Raw genomic sequence first — 19,758 nt, forward strand, 5'->3', positions numbered from 1 at the left:
CCCCCGCGCCCCCCGCGCAGCCCCAGCCCTCGCCCTCTACACGCCCCGCTCCCCGGAACCGACGGTCCCGCAGGCCCCGCCCCCGCCCCGTGGCCCCGCCCCGCCCGCTCTAGGCCCCGCCCCCCGGCCCTCCACCTGGCCCCGTGGCCCCGCCCCCCGGCCCTCCACCTGGCCCCGTGGCCCCGCCCCCCGGCCCTCCACCTGGCCCCGTGGCCCCGCCCCGGCCGCTCCAGGCCCGCGCCCGGCCGGCGGGCGCAGAGGCTGCGGATGGAGCGCGAGGCGCGGGTGCTGCGCTCGGCGGGCGGCTTCGGCCGGGCCCGGCGCCTGCTGGCCGCCGCCTCGTGGCTGCCGTGCGTGGCGCTGGGGCTGGCGCTGGGCTCCGAGCCGCTGCTCACCGCGCTGCCCGCGCACCACTGCCGGCCCGACCCCGCGCGCCTGCCCCCCGCGCCCCGCGCCCCGCGCGCCCCGAGCCCCTGCCGGCTCCCGCGCTACCCCGAGCCCGGGCCCCGCGCCCGCCCCAACGGCACGCGGCCCTGCGCGCACGGCTGGCACTTCGCCCTGCCCGCCGCCGGCCTGCGGAGCAGCCCGGTCACCCAGGTGCGCCGCCGGGCCGGGCCGGGCCGGGCCGGGGGGAGGGTCCCCGCGGGAGGAGGCCACCGGACCGCGGCCTGGCCTGCCCTTGGGCTGTGGGGCTCTCGCCTGGGCCTTCGCCCCTCCTGGCCGGCGGGCAGCCGGGGCCCACGCGGGCAGGTGCCAGGCCAGCGCTGGTGAGGTAGGTGGGGCGCCAGGGAGGAGGATTCGGCCGGCGGGTGAGCGCAGCCTGGAGTTTCCTTCGTACCAAGAGCACTTTGAGCAACCTGGGGCCTGGGGCCATAGGGTGGCAAAGCTGGGGGCGCTGAATCAAGGCGTGAGCCGGTCAGTTCAGTTTCCGGAAGGGCAGTCCCTGCCCTGGGCCGGGGCGCCAGCTGGACTAGAGGTGCCTGGGGGTCACTTGGCTGTCTGGGTGGGAAGAGGGGGCTGCTGGCACTTCCCTGACCCTATTTCTTTGTCCCCACCCTCGGAACCCCACCATTCCTGCCCCCCTCTTGGCTGCCTCTGCCAGCAGCCCCCGCCCCCCTGCACCCCTGCCTGCCCTGCCAGGTGTGTGGAAACAGCGGCCTTGCCACATCCCTGCGGGTGCCTGCCCAGCCCCCCTCCCTGCCCCCTCCCCGCCCTGTGCTATGGGCCCGGCATCCTTCACAAGGGCTCGGCCCGGAAGCAGAGCCCTGCTGCAGCACGCTCCCCAAGTGGGCGGCAAGCTGGGGCGCAGGAGCCGCCGGGAAGGGCACACTGCTGGGGTCAAGGGCCCTTGGCAGGAAAGCGGGCAAGCAGGGCCCTCCAGCTGTTCCCGGAGTCACTCTTGAAGGGGGTAGGGCGGGCACACAGGAGGCCAGCTTGGGCCCCAGCCAGGGAGCGGAGGGTGAGGCCCATCTGGAAGAAAGCAGGCAGGGCCCCCACACTCTTGGCCAGACTGGGGCTCCGTCAGGAACGCGCCAGTTCCCGCTGAGGGGCCTCGAGCCAGCCTCACCCTCCTGTGCCTTAGTCGCACCTTCTCTCCAGAGGCGCAGGAGCAGGACATCTGGGCCCCCTCAAGCCTGGGGACCCCTAGCATGTCTAGGCCCCCAGCCCCAGCTGGCCAGGGGTCCCCTCAGCAGACACTCATGTCCCTGCAGTGGAACCTGGTGTGTGAGGACGCGTGGAAGGTGCCCCTGGAGCAGACAAGCCACCTCCTGGGCTGGCTGCTGGGCTGCGTGGTCCTAGGCGCCGCCTGTGACCGGTGAGACACCCCCCAGTCCCTCGGGGGGCGCCCTCAGGCTGTCCTGACTGCATCCATGCGTCCCCGCTCCCGCCAGGTTTGGCCGCCGGGCTGTGTTTGTGCTGTCCCTGGTGCTGGCCACGGGCCTGGGGGCCAGCGAGGCCCTGGCTGCCAGCTTCCCTGCCCTGGTGGCCCTGCGGCTGCTGCACGCGGGGGCCCTGGCAGGCGTCCTCCTCACCCTTTACGTGGCTCGTGAGTACCATGGGGACCCCAGGGACTGGCCCCCCAGCACCCTTGGGGGCCTTCCTGCTTGGAAGGTGGAGATGCACTGCTGTGGGCGCTGCTGCATGGGCAGGGAGGGTCTGGGGGTGGTGCCGACCTCACACTGGCCTCAGAAATGCCATCCCTGGACCATGGCTGGACCCCCATCAGCCTGGACAGTCCCCCACCCTGGGCCTCGGCCTCAGGCCCCGTGTGCCTTCCCAGGCCTGGAGCTGTGCGACCCCCCGCACCGCCTGGCCTTCTCCGCGGGTGCCGGGCTCTTCCTGGTGGCAGGCAGGCTGCTGCTGCCCGGCCTAGCACTGCTGGCCCAGGACTGGCGCCTCCTGCAGGGTCTGGGTGCCCTGGCGACAGGACTCCTGCTGCCCTTTTGGGGGTAAGTATGGCGGGGGCCTGGACAGCGCCGGCAGGGCCGGCACATGGTCTGGGACGGGTCCAGGGAGGGAGCCTTGGCCACGGCCACTGGGTCCTGCTCCAAATTCTGCCCCTGCAGGTTCCCGACACTGTTCCCCGAGTCTCCGTGCTGGCTGCTGGCCACGGGGCAGCTGGCGCGAGCCAGGAAGGTGCTGTGGCGCTTTGCGGAAGCCAGCGGCGTGGACCCCGAGGACAGCTCGGAAGAGGAGCGCTCTCTGGCCACTGGTAACCACCCCAGCCCGCGAGAGGGGCGGGCAGGGGCCGGAGGCCGGAGGGCCCCCCTCACGCCTCGTGTCCCTGGGCCGCAGAGCTGGGCGTGCTGTCTGCAGGAAGCCCCCCGCCCCACCACCACTCCGTCCTGGACCTCCGGCACACGCGCGTCGCCTGGAGGAACGGACTCATCCTGGGCTTCAGTTCGTGAGGAGGGTCAGGGTTAGGGTGGGGGTGGGCAGGGCCCTCCGCCCGGTGGTGGCTGGTCGCCGGAGACCCTGCGTGTCGCTGGCCTCAGCCTCGCCCTCCCTCCCAGGCTGATCGGCGGGGGCCTTGCTGCCAGCTTCCTGCGGGGCCTGGCCCCGAGAGAGGCCTTCTACCTGCCCTACTTCCTGGCCGCCGGCCTAGAGGCCGTGGCCACAGTCCTGCTGCTCCTGACGGCGGACCGCTGGGGGCGCCGCCCGGTCCTGCTGCTGGGCACTTTGGTCACAGGCCTGGCGTCCCTGCTGCTCCTCGCCGGCACCCAGTGTGAGCCTGGGGTCCTGGGCAGGGTCTGCTCCCCGAAGGGCCTTGGGGCCAGCACCCGCCAGGGACACCTGGACGGGCACAGGACACGGGTCCGCCTCTGTGCACTGAGGGAAGTCGGGGCCCATGGAGTTAAAAGGCCAAAGGGTTCGCGCGAGAAGGGGCTGGACGCAAGGGCCGGGTGTGCACAGAGCTTGACACCTGACCCGGAGCCCGGAGCAGGCATGGGGCGAAAGGCTGGGACGCCAGCCCGGCGAGGGGGCGGTCTTGGCGGCGCGCCTGGAGCACCGTCTGGCGGCACGTTCCTCTGCGAGGCAGGGAGTGGGCTGGGCTGGGCACAGCTGCAGGGGCGAGGCCTCTCCAGCACGCCTGGTGGGGTGTGGGGAACCCGGACAGGGCATTTCGGGATGGTGCCCTGGGAGGGAGGAAGCACCCCGTCCTGAACAGCCCTGGAGCCCCCCTCCTTGTCCCCAGACCTGCCTGGCTGGGCCGCGCGGACGCTCTCTGTGCTGGGGCTGCTGGGCTCCCAGGCCGTGTCTTCCCTCAGCAGCCTGTTTGCAGCCGAGGTCCTGCCCACAGTGACCAGGTGAGCCGGGGTCCCCACCACCCCGAGGCCCCCCCCATCAGGCTGTCCCTCGCCCCTTCTGGACGGCCTGCCTCGTGGCCCAGCAGCTCGGGAGCCCGGGAAGGGGAGCGGCGAGACTTCTGGAGGGGGGTTCCAGGGGACTCCCCGATGGGAGCCAGAGTTGTCCCAGGGTGGGGGCAGCTTCCCTTGTGGGGTCCGGCTGAGCTCTCCTGCCCTGGCCCTACCCCTTCCGAGCGGGGCAGCCCCGTCTCGCATCCTCTGCCTGGGGCCGCCGCCCCCCAGCCGCCCCCCGTGCTGTCCCGCAGGGGCGCCGGGCTGGGCCTCGTGCTGGGAGCCGGGTTCCTGGGCCAGGCGGCCGCCCCCCTCGCCGACCTGCCGGGCCGGCGCGGCTTCTTCCTGCAACACGTGGTCTTCTCCTCCTTCGCCATCCTCGCGCTGCTGTGCGTCCTGCTGCTGCCGGAGACCCGCGGCCGCCGGCTGCCCGCAGCGCTGCAGGACGCCGACCGCCTGCGCCGCTCCCCGCTGCTGCGGGGCCGCCGCCCCCAGGACCACCTGCCGCTGCTGCCGGCCACCCTGCCCCGGGCCGGCGCGCCCCCCTGCAGCACTGCCCCGGCCTGGACGTCCCCCGAGAGCCGGGACCCAGCCGGCCCGGCAGTGGAGACCCCACCGGGCAGCCCGCCCCCCCTCAGGGGACCCCATGGTGCCCAGGACGCGGGGAGGCGTGGGGGCCTGTGAAGGGGCACCCCCAGCGTGTAGGGTGACGGAAGATAAAGATCCGTGGGACTGGCCCTCTCGTGCATTCTTCCCTCTCGCGCGGATGACAAGGCTTTTGGGGCCCCTCGGGCCCCGCCCACAGCCACCCCACACCGTTCGCCGTGGCAGGTGGAGATGAAAACGCTTTAATGGGCCTGGGCCGTTCCCGCGTCCAGAGGGGAGCCTGCCGGGGACCGGGGCTGGGGGCGCGGGGAGCTCCCCAGGCCCGCCCTCTGGTTGCTCTGTGAGGGTCGCGGGTGGCCTGGCCGCCTGGCAGAGACCAGCTTGTCCGGGGGGCCTGGAGAGGCTGCCCGGCCGCTGTGACCGCTGTGCTGCAGCAGGGAGGTGGGATGCCCGGCGAAAGCACCTCCCCGGGCGCCCCGCTTGGCTCATGGGGAGCCATACAAGTCTGCCAGGCGCGTGAAGCGGGGGCCCCAATCCTGGAGGCAGCTGTAGTCCTGGTCCTCGTCCCCCAGGCTGGACAAGATGGAGCTCAGCGTCCCCGCCAGAGAGCCGTCCCCCTCATAGTCGTAGATAAGAGCCGTGTCATAAGGGGGGACGCTGGGGTCGCTGTCCACGGCCTCCAAGCCCTGTGGAGAGGCGCGGGCACTCAGGGCGCTGCGGGCGGGCGCCAGTCCCCAGCAAGGGGAGGCCCGTGGCCGCGCAGGGATCTGAGAGTCCTCGGGGCAGCCTCCACCCATCGGGGTGGGAGCCCCTGGCCCAGGGGCGGGCGAAGAGAACAGGCGGCCCTGCCCTGGGTGCATGCGGCCGGCCAGCCCCTCCCCAGCCCGGTCCCGATGGGTCGAAGCGGGTGGTGCCCGCGGTCTCCTGACCACCTGCGGCCACCGGTTCTGCGGCTCCCTCGCCCGCCCCATCGCCATCCTGGCAGGGCGCCGGCGAAGGGCTCCCGAGCTCAGTGTGGTGCACGCCCGCAGCTCCACTTTCCCGCCACCCCCACTCCCGGCACCCGCCTTGCTGATGAAGTCGGCAATGTCCGCCGGGCCGGTGGGCAGCACGCGTGGGGGCTGGGGGCGCACGCGGCCGTACGGGGCATCACGGCGCAGGGGTGGCCGTCCCAGCCGGACACTCGGAACCGGCAGCCCCGTCGGGTGGCGCAGCTGGTCGATGTCGTAGGCCTCCTGCGGGTCAGGCGCGGAGTTACATGCACGGGAGGCGGGGGGAAGCGGCGCCCCCATCACGCACCTGCCTGGGGTGGCCACGGGGCTCCCGGGTGGGGCCGCGAGGAGGCTGCCTGGCGGCTGGGCGGCCCCTGCAGGCTTCGAGGCGCGACAGCCGGGCTGCCGGGGCCCTTCCCATGCTCAGCAGGCCAGCGCGCCCCTCACCTGGTCCTCCTCGCCGCCCCCCTGCTCGTCGTAGTTGAGGATGTTGTCCCGGAGGTCGTCCTGCAGCCCTCGCAGAAGCCCCTTGTCCCACGACCGCTGCCGGGACCGCGCCAGGAGGGCCACGAGCAGCGCGAGCACTGGGCGGGCGGCGGGAGGTTGGTGCCGGCCGGGGGCACGGGGGCGGGGGGGCGGGGGCGGGGCGCGCGGGGAGGTCAGGGGGCAGCCGTGGAGGGTGGGCGTGCGGGGTGGGGGCCGCGGGGTGGGGTGTGTCCCGGAGGGCACTCACGGAGCAGCAGGATGACGCTGGCCAGCATGATGACCAGGGCGCCCAGGCTGACGCCCGCGGCCCCTGTGCGCAGCGCGGCGGCCCCGGGCAGGCAGACGCCGTCCTGGCCGCAGCGGCACACGGTCACGTTCAGGGGCTGCTCGCGCTGCTGGGGCGGCTGCCCCGAGTCCCGGAGCAGCAAGCTGAGACGGTGCAGACCCTCCTGGAGTGGGTGCCGCAGGCGCAGGCGAGCATGGCTCACTGCAGGGCGCGCCAGTCAGCAGGGCGCGCCAGTCAGCAGGGCCCGAGCTGCCCACCGCACAGCCAGCCATGAGGGGCCTGCTCTGGGCAGGTGGTGGCACGCCCGGGGGCGCCTGTGGTGTCCAGTGGCACCCCACCCCAGTTCCCGGCTCTGGATTTGGGGTTTTAGGGGCACTCACCGTTAATCTGGCTGAGGCTCCAGTTCTGGGCCAGCGCTGGGACCCTGGGGTTCAGCTGGAAGTGGAAGGGGGCCCCGTGGGGGGGCAGGTCCGCATCCGTGGCTGCCAGGAGGAGGCCGGGGCCCAGGCCGGGCCCGCTACACAGGCTGCCGGACGGCGTGGCCAGCTCAGGGGCATGGTCGTTCACCTCCAGGATCTCGATGGACAGGGTCCCCGTGGCAGTGCAGGGCGGGGAGGCTGCGGACGGGAAAGGCGGGTGGGCATCTCGGGCCCTGGAGCCCATGTCCTGCGCCCGGGCACACCCTCCGGCCGGCCAGGGGCTGAGGGCCGGCGCGAGTCCTGAGCTCACCATCGTCGCGCGCCAGGACGATGGCCCTGTACCAGCCGTCCTTGAGGAACGGAGACTCGCGGCTTAGCACCCGCTGGGTCTGGACCCAGCCCGTGGCCGAGTCCACCTGCAGCCAGTCCTCGGGGTCGTAGTCTTTGGAGTAGCTGTGGGTGGAGGAGGGTCAGGGCGTCCTGAGCCTCCCCGGAGGTGTGGTCACGCGCAGACACCCCCAAGCACACGCAGCCACATACTCCCGTCTCAGATGGACACCCCGATGGCACGAGACACACAGGAAAGCATGACCCCCCACCCCCCCACAGCACACCGTACACCCCAGACACAGCACACGCGCACACAACACACCGCAGGACACACTCGACGAGTGTCAGCTCTGGTCTGTGTCGGTCCTGCCAGTGGACAAAGACAGTCCAGGGCAGGCGAGTGACATCCAGGACTTGACACATGCGCCCTGGGCACGCATCCCCGGGGCCCGGGGCAAGGAACGGGCAACCCAGGACAGGAGGACAGGCCTGCCACGGTGGGCACGGCCCGACACGCCCAGGCAGCGGGTGCCTGTGACCCCGGGGCCCTGACCCCACCTGAGCCTCTGCAGCTGCTGTGTATCTGGGTCTCGGGCCAAGAAGGCGACTACAGGGGTTCCCGGGGTCGCCCCCTCAGCCAGGCTGGTCCGCAGCGGGTTCTCCAGAAACACGGGGGGTTCGTTCACGTCCTGCACCGCCACGCTGACCCTGACCTGGCCCCGCTCGGCCCGGGCGGCAGCCGCCTGCAGGGGGGCCTCATTCTGCACCACCACGGTGAGGTGGTACTGCTCACGACCCTCGTAGTCCAGGGGCTGGGGGGACAGGCGAGTGCTCGGGGGCCTGGAGGCGGCTCTGGGCTGAGACGCACCCGCAGGTCTGCCCCCAGAGCCTCGGTCCCATTTAGCCCCAGGAGGACAGAAGCCCCGTGGCCACCGGGACCTAGCTTGCGGGGGTGGCCAGGGAGCCTTCCGGGAGACGTGGCGATGAGCTCTCCAGAGAGGAGACGGGTGGGCAGCCCCCGAGGGTCCCACAGAGCAGGACTGAGCCATCCCCAAGGCGGTGGGTCCACCTCCTGCTTGAAGCCCACAGCCCCCGCACAGGCCCGTGCCCCTCAAATCTCCGCCGCCGCGCAGTGGGCCTGGACGCGCAGCCCCCGCCCCCCCGCCCCTGTAGCCCACGGCCGCCGCGGCAGGACAGTGACCTCAGCCGGCTTGGGAGGCGCCCGCTGTGGCCCTTCTTCCCAGCGGCTGGAGTGGCCTGACCTGTCGTCCAGTCTTCCTGGCCCCGCCCCCCCGCGCTCGCCCAAGCATGCGGGAGGGTCCGACAGGCCCGGGGCGCCCCCAGCCCAGCAGCAGTGGGGCCAGCCCGCTCCCACCTTCACTATGGACAGCACCGCCTCGTTGGTCTTGGGGTCCGTGCGGACCGCGAAGTGCCCATCTGGGTCGCCCTCCACGATGGCGAACCTGGCTGCCCAGTTGGGGGAGCCCGGCAGGTCCCTGTCCTCCACCTCGAGCCTGCCCACGTCCACGCCGCTCACCGCCTCTGTGACCTGCAGAGAGACCTGGGGGCCCCACAGGTTACCCTCGAGGGTCTTGGGGCCTGCGGCCCACCTGCTTGGTGTCCTCTGGCATCACCGTCGCAGGCTCTGCTCCCAGGGCCCCGCGAGCCCCTCCCCAGGGGCTGGGCGACACACCGAGGCCCGCACAGACCCTGCCCCCCTGCCCCCCTCTCCCCCGCAGCACCTCGTCCCTGGTGAAGGTCGGGGCGTTGTCGTTAATGTCGTCCAGGGAGATGAGGGCGGAGGCGGTGGCCGTGAGGCCGTCTCCGGACATGTCGGCCACCTGCAGGGTCAGGTTGTACACGGCGACCACCTGGGGCAGGGAGACGGGCACCGTGGGGCCAGTGGCCTATGCTCTGGGTCCCCAATGGCGCCAGCTTGAGGGCCTCGGTAGGGAGAGGTGGCACCTGAGCCCCTCGGCAAACGGGCCCCGCAGCGCCCCCAACAGGCCGCACCGAGCCGGAGGCTGAGCCCGCTGAGCTGCGTTCCTGCAAGGAGCGGGGCTCAGCTGGTCAGCCGGGGGTGGGGGATCCGAGGAGGGCTTCCTGGAGGTGCCAGCCCACACGACAGCCAGGCTGCAGGGCTGCGGGTCCAGCGCTGAGAGTGGGAGTGGGGAGGAGCCCTGGCGGGCCTGCCTCGGCCTGGAGCTGCCCTGAGGGCTCCCTGTGGGTTTCCGGCCCGCCAGGCCCCTGGGTGGGTGCAGTGGTCTGAGCCCTCACCGAGGGGGGGGAGCGCGCGGCGGGGAGGGGCAGGCGGGGCGCACCTCGCGGTCCAGGCCCACTTGCACAGTGCGGATCTCGCCCGAGTGCTCGTCGATGCTGAAGAGTTGGGGGCCGCCCTGCTCCAGGATGGAGTACCGTAGGGCCGCGTTGTCCGTCTCGGGGTCGTCGGCGTCCGTGGCCTCGGCCCTGGTCACGTAGGTGCCTGGGAGGGACGTGTGGGGGTGAGGCCCACAGCGCCCACCCTTAACCTTGCCACAGGCCCCCACGAGGCCTGTGCAACCCCCAACATCCAAGCCTTCTGCCCCGACTGTGTGGGTAAGAAGCAGGAGAGCCTGGTCCAGCCAGAGCTGACCCACTGTCTCCAGCAGGGCCGGGAGCACAAGTCAGGCTGGGCCAGCGGCTGGGGAGACCGGGGCTGGCCCACACCGCCCGCGCAGAGGGCGCCCTGGCAAGCCCGCAGAGAAGTGCCAGGAGGCTGCCGCCGGGGCCACATCTGCGTGTGCCAGGGGCCGAGAGCTCGGGGGCGTGGCAGGGTAAACCAGAGAGGTGGGGGGGCTTGGGGCCACTGGGAGCAGCTCCGAGCAGTGGGGATTCTCTGGGGGCTCCTTGGCGCTGGGGCCTCCCCACCCGCCTGGAATGGGCAGGGCCCGCCCCAGAGCCCTGCTGGTTTTGGGGGAAGGTGGTGAGTCCAGCCTGTGTCATTCTTAGGGCCTGTGAGAGGTGGGCAGCTACGCCCAGGCAACTCTGGCCAGCAGGGCCCCCGGCGCAAGCCGAAAGGTGCTTTCAGGTGAGAGTCGGGGGTGGGTCTGCAGCGGGAGCCGTGCCCTGGGGGTAGGCTGCCACACAGAGGGCCCAGGAGGTGCTCGGAGTAGGTGGAGACGTTAGCAAGTCTTGTGACGTGTGGTGGGGACATGCGTGTAAAGCCCGGTGTGGACGGGCGCACGCAGGCCCACGCCTGTGTGCTCAGCTCTCCCCTGCTGTCTGCTGCGACCTGGACGCTGGTCCGGTCTGTGACATGTGCGTGGACGTGAATGGATGCGGCAGCTATGAAGAGCCACAGCCGACGGCCTGACCCGCGGGCCCCACTGGCCACACTCACTTGTGGGGCCGGCTGACCATCGTGGGGCCGGCCAGCAGGCCACCCAGGCCAGGTGCTTGCGAGCACTGGGCTGGGCTCACCCTGTGGCCCGCAGGCCCGGCAGACGCCCCTGAAACGCCCACTCCCCAGAGGGCAGAGCCCGAGTGCAGCACCCAGGCGTGGGGTGGGCACCCCGACCGCTCCCCCGGCGTCTCATGACCGCGGAAGCCCCAAGCTACAGTGACCGAGGCAGTGCGGTCTTGGCGTGGAGACCCGCCGGCCAGTGGGCCAGAACCGGGAGCCCAGGGACCGGCTGGGGCGGCGGCCAGCCTTGGTGGACCTGCCCCGCCCCTGCCCCGCCCCACCCGGCCCCCGGCCCTGCCCCTCACCCCGGCCCACCCCTGCCCTGCCCCCGCCCCAGCCCTGCACCTCACCCGGGGCGGCGCCCTCCAGCACGCGGCCGGTGAACACCTGCTGCCGGAAGACGGGCCGGTTGTCGTTCTGGTCCACGACCACGATCTCCAGGTCCGTGGGCTCCTCCAGGGCGGACCCTCCCAGGTCCAGGGCGAAGGCCCGGAGCTGTCAAGCGAGCGTGGGCTGGCAGCGTGGACCCCGCTCTCGGCCCAGGCCCACGCTGCCAGGGCACAGGCGCAGCCCGCTGGCCGCGGCAGCTGGGCGGCGGGAGGCAGACGTGGCTCTGCCGGCGCGGGGCTGCTTTCCTGCAGCGGGGGAACTACAGCCGAGCTTCCCCTCTTGCCTTGGCCCCCAGGATGCGCGCACAGCGCCGCGGGGACGGGCAACGTGCTCACTAGCCGCCCTCCCCTGCCCTCTGCAGCGGCGGCGCCTCTTGAGGGTTCATCCTTCTGTGCAGGGAAAACTTTAGATTAAGTTGCCTCCTGCTCCTTTGGAGGAGGGACGGGATATGATTTCCCGGTGAAAACACGCTCTCTGGCGTCTTTCTGTCATCAGAAACCGAGGTGGAGGGCGATGGCCGGCAGAGGCACGTTAAATCGGGCCTCTGCCGAGCTGGGAGGGCACCCCTGGGAGGGTGGGGCGCTCCTCCTTGGTCCAGACCTGCCTGGCTCTCAGCCCCACCCTGCAACCACCAGTGCCCTGGCTTCCCTGTGGCCCTGGCCCTCCCCTCAAGGCCGGGCCGGTGTGCGAGGGGCTGTGGGAGCAGCTCCGGCACTGCTGGCTGGCGGGGGCTGCCGGGGAAAGCGGCCTCGGGCCGCCGGGTCCTCCCTGCCAGGCCCAATCCTGCCTCCGGGGGCCTCGGCTCTGCCCGCTGAACAGGAACCCCGGCTTCCCAGCTCCAGGTCCTCAGCCCCAGGGCGGATCCTGCCGGGGAGCCTGGGACGAGGCCTGCGCCCGCCGGCCCGGGGCTCACCCTGAAGCGGTCGGTCTGCTCCCGGTCCAGCGCGGCGTTGAGGAAGACCTTCCCCGAGACCTTGTCGATAGAGAACACGCCCCGCGGGTCCTCGTCCACGCCGGGCCCCTGGATGCTGTAGATCACGCTGCCCAGGGGCTGCTTGTCGGACTTGATCTGCGGGCAGCGCGCGGGGCTGGACGCGGGCCGGCGGCCGGCCGCTGTGGCCCCAGGTGCTCCCGCCCCACCACGCGCCGCGCAGCCCCGCGCCGGCCTCACCTGCACCAGGGGGTAGGGCAGCCGCTTGTGGTTCTCAGACACGCTGATGGGGGGGATGACCCAGGCCCTCCGCACGCGGCCCGGCACGGGCGCCCGGCGCCAGGGGTACAGGGTGCTGGGCCTCCTCAGCCCAGGGACCCCCGCACACGGACCCAGGCTCTGCAACACAGCAGGCCCGCTCCCGTGGGCGGGGGCAGTGCCCACAGCCCCAGGCCGGCATGGCCTCCTGCCCTTGCCCGCGCACCGGGGGCTCCCCCCACAGCCTGTGACTGGCTGGGGGGCTCAGGAGGAGGGTGCTCTTGCTCCTGGAACCAGGGGGGCAGCAGGCGCAGGGCTAAGCTGCTGGAACAACAGCTGGGCCCTCCCCGGGGCCTTCTGTGGGGAGGGAGTGGATGGCAGGCGGGGGTCAGGCACGCGAGGAAGGGCTTCGAGGCCCCCACAGTGGCCCCACTGGCTGGGAGCACCCCCAGGTCTGGGCGGGCAGCAGTGGAAGGCCCGAGCCCACTGGCTGCCTGGGCAGAAGCTGCCTGCGTTGCCCGCCCCCACCCAGGGCACTGGCTCCGGCCCGCTGCACAAGGAGGTTTGGGGTCCTCACACGCCCCAGCTCACGGGGGGGGGAGGGGCTGACATGGTGCCGGCACTGGGGGCAAGGCTGCCGGGCTGGACGGCAACCTCCTGCGTCCAGCCCCCCCCGCCCCCTCACGGTGCACTGGCAGACCCTGCAGGGGCGCCCACCCAGCCACCCGCCCGTGTGGAAGGCTCCCTCCTCACAGAGGCGGGCCAAGGCCACCTCCCCGCCCCGGCTGCCGCCACCTCGACCCCCGAGCCCCCACGGCCTGTCCCCGGACAGGGCACTGGACGGCCTCCTCCTCTGGCTCCCCGCAGCCTTTGGGATGGGCAGGCTGGCAGCCTCTGGAGGGGTGCGGCGCTGGTGAGTCAGGGGTGCTTTGGGGAGCCTGGCGGGAGGCTGCTGCCTGCTGGCTCTGCCTTCCTGTGCTCCGGCCCCCGGTCTGCGGCACGCAGGGGTCCTCATTTTGTGGACAGAACAGCAGCCATTTCTGTGCCCTTGAGGCGGACTTCCGCCGCCCTCCCTCTCCCGGGGTCTGCCCGGCCCGCCCGCCCACCGGAGTCCTGGTGGCAGCAGCCCCTCTCACAGAAAGGAGGGGCTTCCCTGCCCCTTCCTGACAGCCTGACAGATGGCAGCGCCCGCTGGGCCGCCAGCCACTTCCAGGCGAGGCTGTGCTCGGGCAAGCAAGGGACCAGGACCGGCCGGGCGGAGAGTGCCCCACGCCCCCTTCCGCTGGCCCAGGCGCGCCAACCTCCCCCCACCACTTCCCTCCTTCCCTGGCGGCCCAGAGAGGCTGAGACACTGGCTCGGGGCCACGCGGCCATTGGGCAGCAGAGCTGTTGGCTGGGCTGGGGGCAGGGCCTGGTCCGCAGGCTCTTGGGAGGCCGCGCCCGCGCCCAAGAACGCCCCTAGTCTGCCCGTGACCCCTGGCGGCCTCTCGGCCTGCGGGCAGCCTGGGCGAGGCCCTGGCAGAGCCCCGGCCCCTTCGTGAGATCAGCCCAGCCCCAGCGCCCAGATCAGAAGCTGCGCCGAGGGGCCAGGCTGCTGGTCCCCGGGCCGTGCTCCACCGCCCTTCCGGGGATGGCTGCGGGGGAAGGCTGGGAGCAGCGGGCACCTGCGACCAGGGGTGCCCGACCTCCCCAAGCGGGTGTCTGGGACACAGTTGTCCTGGGCCGTGCGTGCCCTGACCAAGGACCCGAGAGGACAGCCCGGAAGCTCTCGAGACACTCGGGCCATGGGCCCCCCACTGGGTCTGCACCAGCCCCAGCCCCCTGCAAAGGGAGCCCCGAAGACCTGGCTGCTGGGCGGGCCAGACCCTCCCGCCGCCACATTTCCTCCTGGATGCTGCCCTGGCCTCAGGGGCAGGGAGTGTAACGGGGGCCCCTAGGGAAAATGGGGGGCTCTGGGTCCCCGGCCCCACCCGAGGGGGTGGAGCCGAGCAGGGAGGAGAGGCCGGAGAGGAGGCTGGAGAAGGGAGCAGGAGGACGGGGAGCCGGGGGGAGGCCGGAGGCGGCGCGTGGCGAGAGAGACACGTGAAGACGCGCGCGGGCTTCTCGGCCTCGGCCTCGGCCCGGGACGCGGGGACGCGGGGACGCGGCGGGAGACACTTGACACAGACGCGGGTGAGAGCCCCGCGGGGGCTGACGCGGCTCCTTCCGCCCCAGCCCCGCCCGGCCCCTCTGCCCCTTCCCGTGGGCCCCGCCAGCAGGGCCTCAGACGGGCAGCTCCGGGCCCCGCGGCCCTGCCCTGGGCCGCCCCGTCGGGCTGGGCCTGCCCCGCGCGGGGACGGCTGGCTTGGGGGGCCAGCCGGGTTTCCCCTTCTCTCCCTTGCACGCTGACGGCGTTAAACTCCCCGTCCGCGGACGGCCTCACGCACCAGCGTGTTTTGTCTTGATGGGGCGGACGGCAAAAGCTATTTAGAGCAGGCAGGTTTGGGGGTTCTGGGGGCCCCCCTGCCCTGTAACAGGTTCATCACAGGAGGCGAGGCCCCTCCCGGCTGACCCCCAGCACCCCCAGGAGGGCCAGGACTCAACAACGCAGGGGACGGGCTTCTCAATCAGCTAATTCCCAGGACCCCTGAGGAGTTAAAGGGAATCCCCGAGTCTGCCCGCCCCCCCGAGAGAGAGCGCAGCGCAGCCCCGAGCCCTGGCGCCTCACACGGGCCTCCAGGCGAGTCACGGGGCGCTCGGGAGAAGGCGTGGAAGGCCGGGGCTGCTGCATGCAGGGACCCTCCCCGCTCTACCTGCGGCCCCGCGGCTCTAGACAGCCCTCGCGGGTCACGCCAGCCGCCCAGGGCCAGCCCGGCCCCTGCTCAGAAATCATGGAGACAAAGGGGGGCTCTGCCTGGTGACCTGGGGCGCCCCGCGAGCCCAGGCAGGCTGAGAGGCAGGCTCCCGGGGGCCAGGGCAGGGAGCGGGGCCGCAGGTCGCCTCATGCAGCAAACCTGGGACGCAGCTGCGGCTTCGGGCAGGTCACAGGCCACCCAGCGCGGAGGCCGGATGTGTGGCCGTCACCCTGGCGAGGCAGGCCCAGGGCCCAGCCCAAGGCTGGGAGCCCGGTGGAATGCGGGCCGCGAGCTGGGCAAAGCCGGGGGCTCCCACGGGCTTCTCCGTCCTCAGCCCCTCCCCACCATGCCAGCCCCCACCCCACCCCGCTGGAATCCAAGCCACCCGTTCCTGGACGGCTCAGTCACGCCAGGAATGAGCCCAGCTGTCTGCCTGGCCCTGCGCCCCTCCCCCTGCGCCCCTCCTGCCCAGCTGCCCCGAGCCTCAGAGCAGCGGGAGCTGGGACCGGGGAGCGGCTTCCTCCCCAGCCGGCCTGGGACACAGAACACGTCCTGCCTGTGGAGGGCAGTGGCCAGAGGTGGCCGCCTTCCCGGGCTGGGATGCCCACACCAACGCAGAGCAGATGGCGGGTGCCCTGCCGTGGGGCACCCGACCCGGGTCCCCACAGCCTGCCAAGCCCGAGAGTCCCAGAGGCCCAGGCTTCCCTCCAGAGACCACAAGGCCACGGAGCGGGCAGGCCTGGGCCCTCCAGCGGGGTGAGGGTTCCCTGGTCCTCCCCGTGCCCAGGCAGGCCCAGCGGCTGGGGATGCCCAGGGCACAGGCAGGGCTGGCAGGACCCGGCTCTGAGGGTCTCACCCCAGCCCAGGGGCCACAGCAAAGGAGGGGTGAGCTCGGTCCAAGGCACCCAGAGGCCACCAACCAGCGCAGCCCCCTCCCTGGCCCTGATGGTGCTGCTGAGCCCTGCGGCCCACAGAGGTGGGGGTGCCCGGCAGGCAGTCGGGTACCCGAAGCCTGCACTTTGGCGGGACAGAATCTGCGGGGCAGCAGGCTGCAGGGAGGCCAGGGTCCTGACACAGTCCTGGTCCAGGGGGGAGCGAGGCCGAGCCACATAGCACAGGGCGGAGGCCAGGCCGGGGACAGACCCCACCCGCGCCTGAGCCCCACAGCCTCCAGCCAGGCCCCCGGGAAGGGCCTCAGGATTCAAGCTGGTGCTGACTCTCCCGACAGGGCCCCTGGGCCGGGGGCAGGCAGACGGCCACAGACCCTAAGGAGCCCCTGGCCCACTGGAGGGATGGACGGAGAAGTGGGGAGGAACACAAGGGCATGGAGCTCAGGGACCCATCCAACGTGTGCGGGCACCGGGCCGGGGGTCAGCCGGAGGGCCACTGCGATGGCTGCTGCCCTAGCAGAGGGCTGATGGGTGCGGTTGGGGGCAGCCATGCCAACCAGCTGGCCATGGAGGCGGTGGGGCCACTGAGGGGCAGCAGGAAGGCCCCGAGACGGGTAGAGCGAGCGGGCGCCAAGGGCTGGGGGCCCTGCAGGGCCAGCTGCTAGAGGGGCTGAAACCTGAGCCGATCAGCGGGGCTCTGCTGGGAAGGCCCGACTGCAGCTGCAATGGATGAGTGGACACAGGCCTGGCCCGGCCCCTGGCCTGGGACCCAGTTCAGCCTGCTTGTGCCCAGACAAGCCCTCACTCCCTGCCTGCCCTAGCCAGGGAACAGCGGCGCGGCCACCCAGGGCACCCACGTGAGGGCAGCGGCCTCAGCCCCCTGCCACCCATCGGGCTGTGCTGGGGAGACCAGCAGGCCAAGGGGCTGGGAGCGAGTGTGGGGGTGCTGGGCCTGCTTCTGGGACACCGGGCTCTCCAGGGAGGGACCATGAGGTCCTGCAGGACATCAGCTGCTGCTGCCGCTGGCTGGGCCAGGGGGGCTTTGCCCAGGACTGAGGGTCACTGCCAAGCAGGCCTATGAACCCCTTGGGAAATGTGGCCTGGCTCCCCCAACTGGGGTACTCCTGCCCACGTCTCCCCGTTCCCCACGAGAGTGACAATGAGCACCCTCAGACCCAGCAGAGTTGAGGTGCACCCCGGAGAGAGCATGGCCCGCGAGGTTCTGCCGGTCCCCGGCTTGGCTCCCCGTCCTGTCTGGATGGTCACTGCCTCTGGCCCCACGAAGCCGGACAGCCCAGCGCTGTGGGCCAGCAGCCCTGCCCGGATGCACGCCGCCGCTTACCTGGGCCAGCAGCCCGACTGTGAGGAGGAGCATGGTGTCCATGGGCCACAGCACGGCAGCGTGGTCAGTGTCCGCTTCGGTGACCAGCGCGGCCCCTGAGTGACAGCACAAGTGCAGGGTCCGGCGGGAGACCGCACATGTGCGGGGGCGGGGCCAGGGCTGATGGACAGCACATGTGTGGGGTGGGGCCTGGGCTGATGGACAGCACACTATGGGCGGGGCCGGGGTGATGGACAGCACACGCTTGGGGAGGGGGGGCCAGAGCTGATGGACAGCACTCGCTGAGGGCTGGGGGGCCAGAGCTGATGGACAGCACTCGTGTGGGGCCTGGGCTGGCTGCCCGACAGCACTGTGGGGATCCCGGGTGGGACTGGGGACCGGTGGGGGCGCCAGTGCGGGGCTGGTGGGAGGCCAGGCCGGGGGCCACCGGCCCTTGGCTCCCGCCCCGCATGGCCCTGCCTGCTGTGCTGCTCCCAGCCGCGAGCCTGGCGCCTCCTCTGCACCTGCCGAAGGACATTTGGGCTCAGCTTGTTTCCCGTTGTGGGGTCCCTGCCTTGGGGCGAGCCCGCCCGGGCCAGCAGAGGGCACTGCCCCTCCTGGGGTGCAGAGCTGGCGGTCGAGGGCTGGGACTCCACACCCTGGCTGGGGGGCCTGGATCCTGCGCTTGGTCACCGCCTCTTGCACCCCGGCCACCCCAACTGTGAACCCCAGGGTGCAAGAGGCTGTGCCTTAATTCACCCCAGCAGTGCGGCGGGGCTGGGAGGACAAAGGGGTTCACCTATGGCATCTGCCCCCCCCCCGAGGAGGCACAGGAGAAGCTCCAGACCAGAGCCCGGCGCGGGAGGGCTGACCCCAGCCACTCTGGACCTCCGGGTCTGGCAGGGGCGCGGCGGGCGATGGGGGAGCAGCCGCGCCACCAGGGAGAGGGGTGGAGGGCTCACCCACACGCCTCCTGGCGAGCCCCCCTTGGAGCCCCTCTCGGAGCCCCTCTGCCCGGTGGAGGCCTGAGGTTCCGCGGAGTCTCGCCCCAGCCTGCCCTGCCAGGCGTGAGCGCCCAGGGGGGCCAAGCCGCAGCCCCATGCAGGCCGGGCCCTTCGCCTCGCTCCACCCCCGGGCGCAGCGGAGCCCGCCCCCTCTGCAGGCCACCTCAGCCCCCCAGCGCCCCTTCCCACCAGGCGCTCCCGCGGCCCCACCCCCGTTCTCCTGACACGTCCCGCCACGCTCCAGGCCCGGGCTCGCCCCCACACACCCAGGCTCGAGCGCCCTGCCCCCAAGCCCCCCGTTCTCCCCGCGGGCTGGGCTCCTTAGGCCCTCGGCGTGCGCTGACGTGCTCCCTGCACGCGGGTGGGGGCTGCCGGCCGCCCGGGCCCTGCGTGGGAGCCGGGCCTTCTCCGCGGCGCGGGCGGCAGGGCCGCGGCAGGTCGAGGCGAGCAGGTGCCGCGCCATCTGCGCCCTGACCTGCTTGGACGCTGGCCCAGCAGGGGCGGGGCTCGGAGCGGCTCTGGCAGGGGCCGGTCCGTCCACGGGATGGCTCCAGGGCTGGGGGGGGGCCCTGGGCGCCTTTCGGGTCAGGGCCTCCAGGGATGGCTCCTGCCTGGATGCTGGCGGGCGGGGCTGCTGCCCTGCTCCCCCCGAGGGCGCAGCCTGTGGGCCTCCCTAAGCTCAGGGGAGCCAGCCCCGGGCCCCCCACCTCCCTCGCTGTCCCATCCTTCCCCCACCTGCCTCTGGCCATCTGTCCCCTGCCCAACTGCACACGGGAGGCCGAGGCTGGGCCTTGGGTGGGCTGGGGGCCTCCGGGGGACACTGGGGAATCCAGCCCTGGAGCGGGGCTGCTGAGGGAGGGGTGTGGCAACCGGGCCACCTGGGCCAGCAGGGCTGGGGGCAGAGGGCCCCGCGGGGACAGGCATCCGGGTGCTGCTGGCTGAGGCAGGCCTGGGGCTAAGCAGCCCTGACTTCAGACCCACAGCCCAGAGGGCGCTGGCCAAGGCCAGGCGTGCGGCATGGGCGCTGCCCTGTTCCGGGAAGAGCCTGCCGCTGGCCACTCTGTGCCGCGGCCCCCGGTGCCAGGCCCCTCCCAGGCCATGGGCCTTCAGCGCAGAGGAAATGCTGGGGCTGCTCTGGGGGACGAGCTGGAGGCTCCCCACACCGGGATGGCGCAGCAGCGGTGAGGGCTCCCCAAGGGCGCGACAGTCAGGCGAGGGTGGGGGGCAGAGTGGGAGGCCGTGCGGGAGGACACACGGGGGCCCCAACTGGGCGGGGGGCTGGGGCTGTGGGGGGGGCGGGCAGGGTGGCCGTGGGCTGGGGCCTGGACTCTCCAGCACCCCAGTACAAGCAGAAGAGCTGCTCTCCAGCCGTCGCGGGAGGTCCACCGACCAGGGGGTGGGCGCAGACAGCTGGGGGGGCGGGGTGACCGCCGGAGGCCCCCGGAAGAGACCCTGGGGCAGCTCCCTTGTCCAGCCCACAGGCAGCTGCACGCACCTCGGGCCGGCGCCCAGCCTGCCGGCTCCAGCAGGGGGCAGTGTGGCTCCAGGGAAGGCCCACGGCGACAGGGTGGGGGGTGAAGAGCCAGACAAACGACGGGAGGGAGGGCTGGTCCTGCCCCTCTCCCTGCCTGCCCACACCCGCGGGCGCCCTTCACCGCAGCCCTCCTCTGGGGGGGGCAAGGCTGTGCCACAGGCTGGCAGAGTCCTGC

At 72.6% G+C, this 19,758-nt stretch overlaps 2 protein-coding genes across 2 annotated transcripts; one reads left to right on the plus strand and one right to left on the minus strand.

Annotated features, from left to right (window-relative positions):
• Window positions 1–267: 267 nt before the first annotated feature.
• Window positions 268–4,544, plus strand: SLC22A31 (solute carrier family 22 member 31; the record flags this gene model as incomplete). The annotated part of the gene is made up of 9 exons (XM_084257875.1): window positions 268–597; window positions 1,713–1,816; window positions 1,893–2,047; window positions 2,282–2,450; window positions 2,568–2,713; window positions 2,797–2,905; window positions 3,015–3,226; window positions 3,698–3,809; window positions 4,115–4,544. 9 exons carry the CDS (start codon window positions 268–270, stop codon window positions 4,542–4,544), a joined length of 1,767 nt encoding a protein of 588 aa, XP_084114001.1.
• Window positions 4,545–4,951: 407 nt separating this feature from the next.
• On the minus strand, window positions 4,952–17,108 carry CDH15 (cadherin 15; the record flags this gene model as incomplete). The annotated part of the gene is made up of 14 exons (XM_084257087.1): window positions 4,952–5,152; window positions 5,534–5,701; window positions 5,906–6,042; window positions 6,192–6,431; window positions 6,611–6,847; window positions 6,960–7,102; window positions 7,538–7,791; window positions 8,355–8,540; window positions 8,722–8,850; window positions 9,301–9,461; window positions 10,772–10,916; window positions 11,725–11,880; window positions 11,983–12,141; window positions 17,067–17,108. 14 exons carry the CDS (start codon window positions 17,106–17,108, stop codon window positions 4,952–4,954), a joined length of 2,358 nt encoding a protein of 785 aa, XP_084113213.1.
• Window positions 17,109–19,758: the final 2,650 nt, after the last annotated feature.

Source organism: Talpa europaea (genome assembly GCF_964194135.1).
Source record: "Talpa europaea genome assembly, chromosome: 16".
Lineage (NCBI taxonomy): Eukaryota > Metazoa > Chordata > Mammalia > Eulipotyphla > Talpidae > Talpa > Talpa europaea.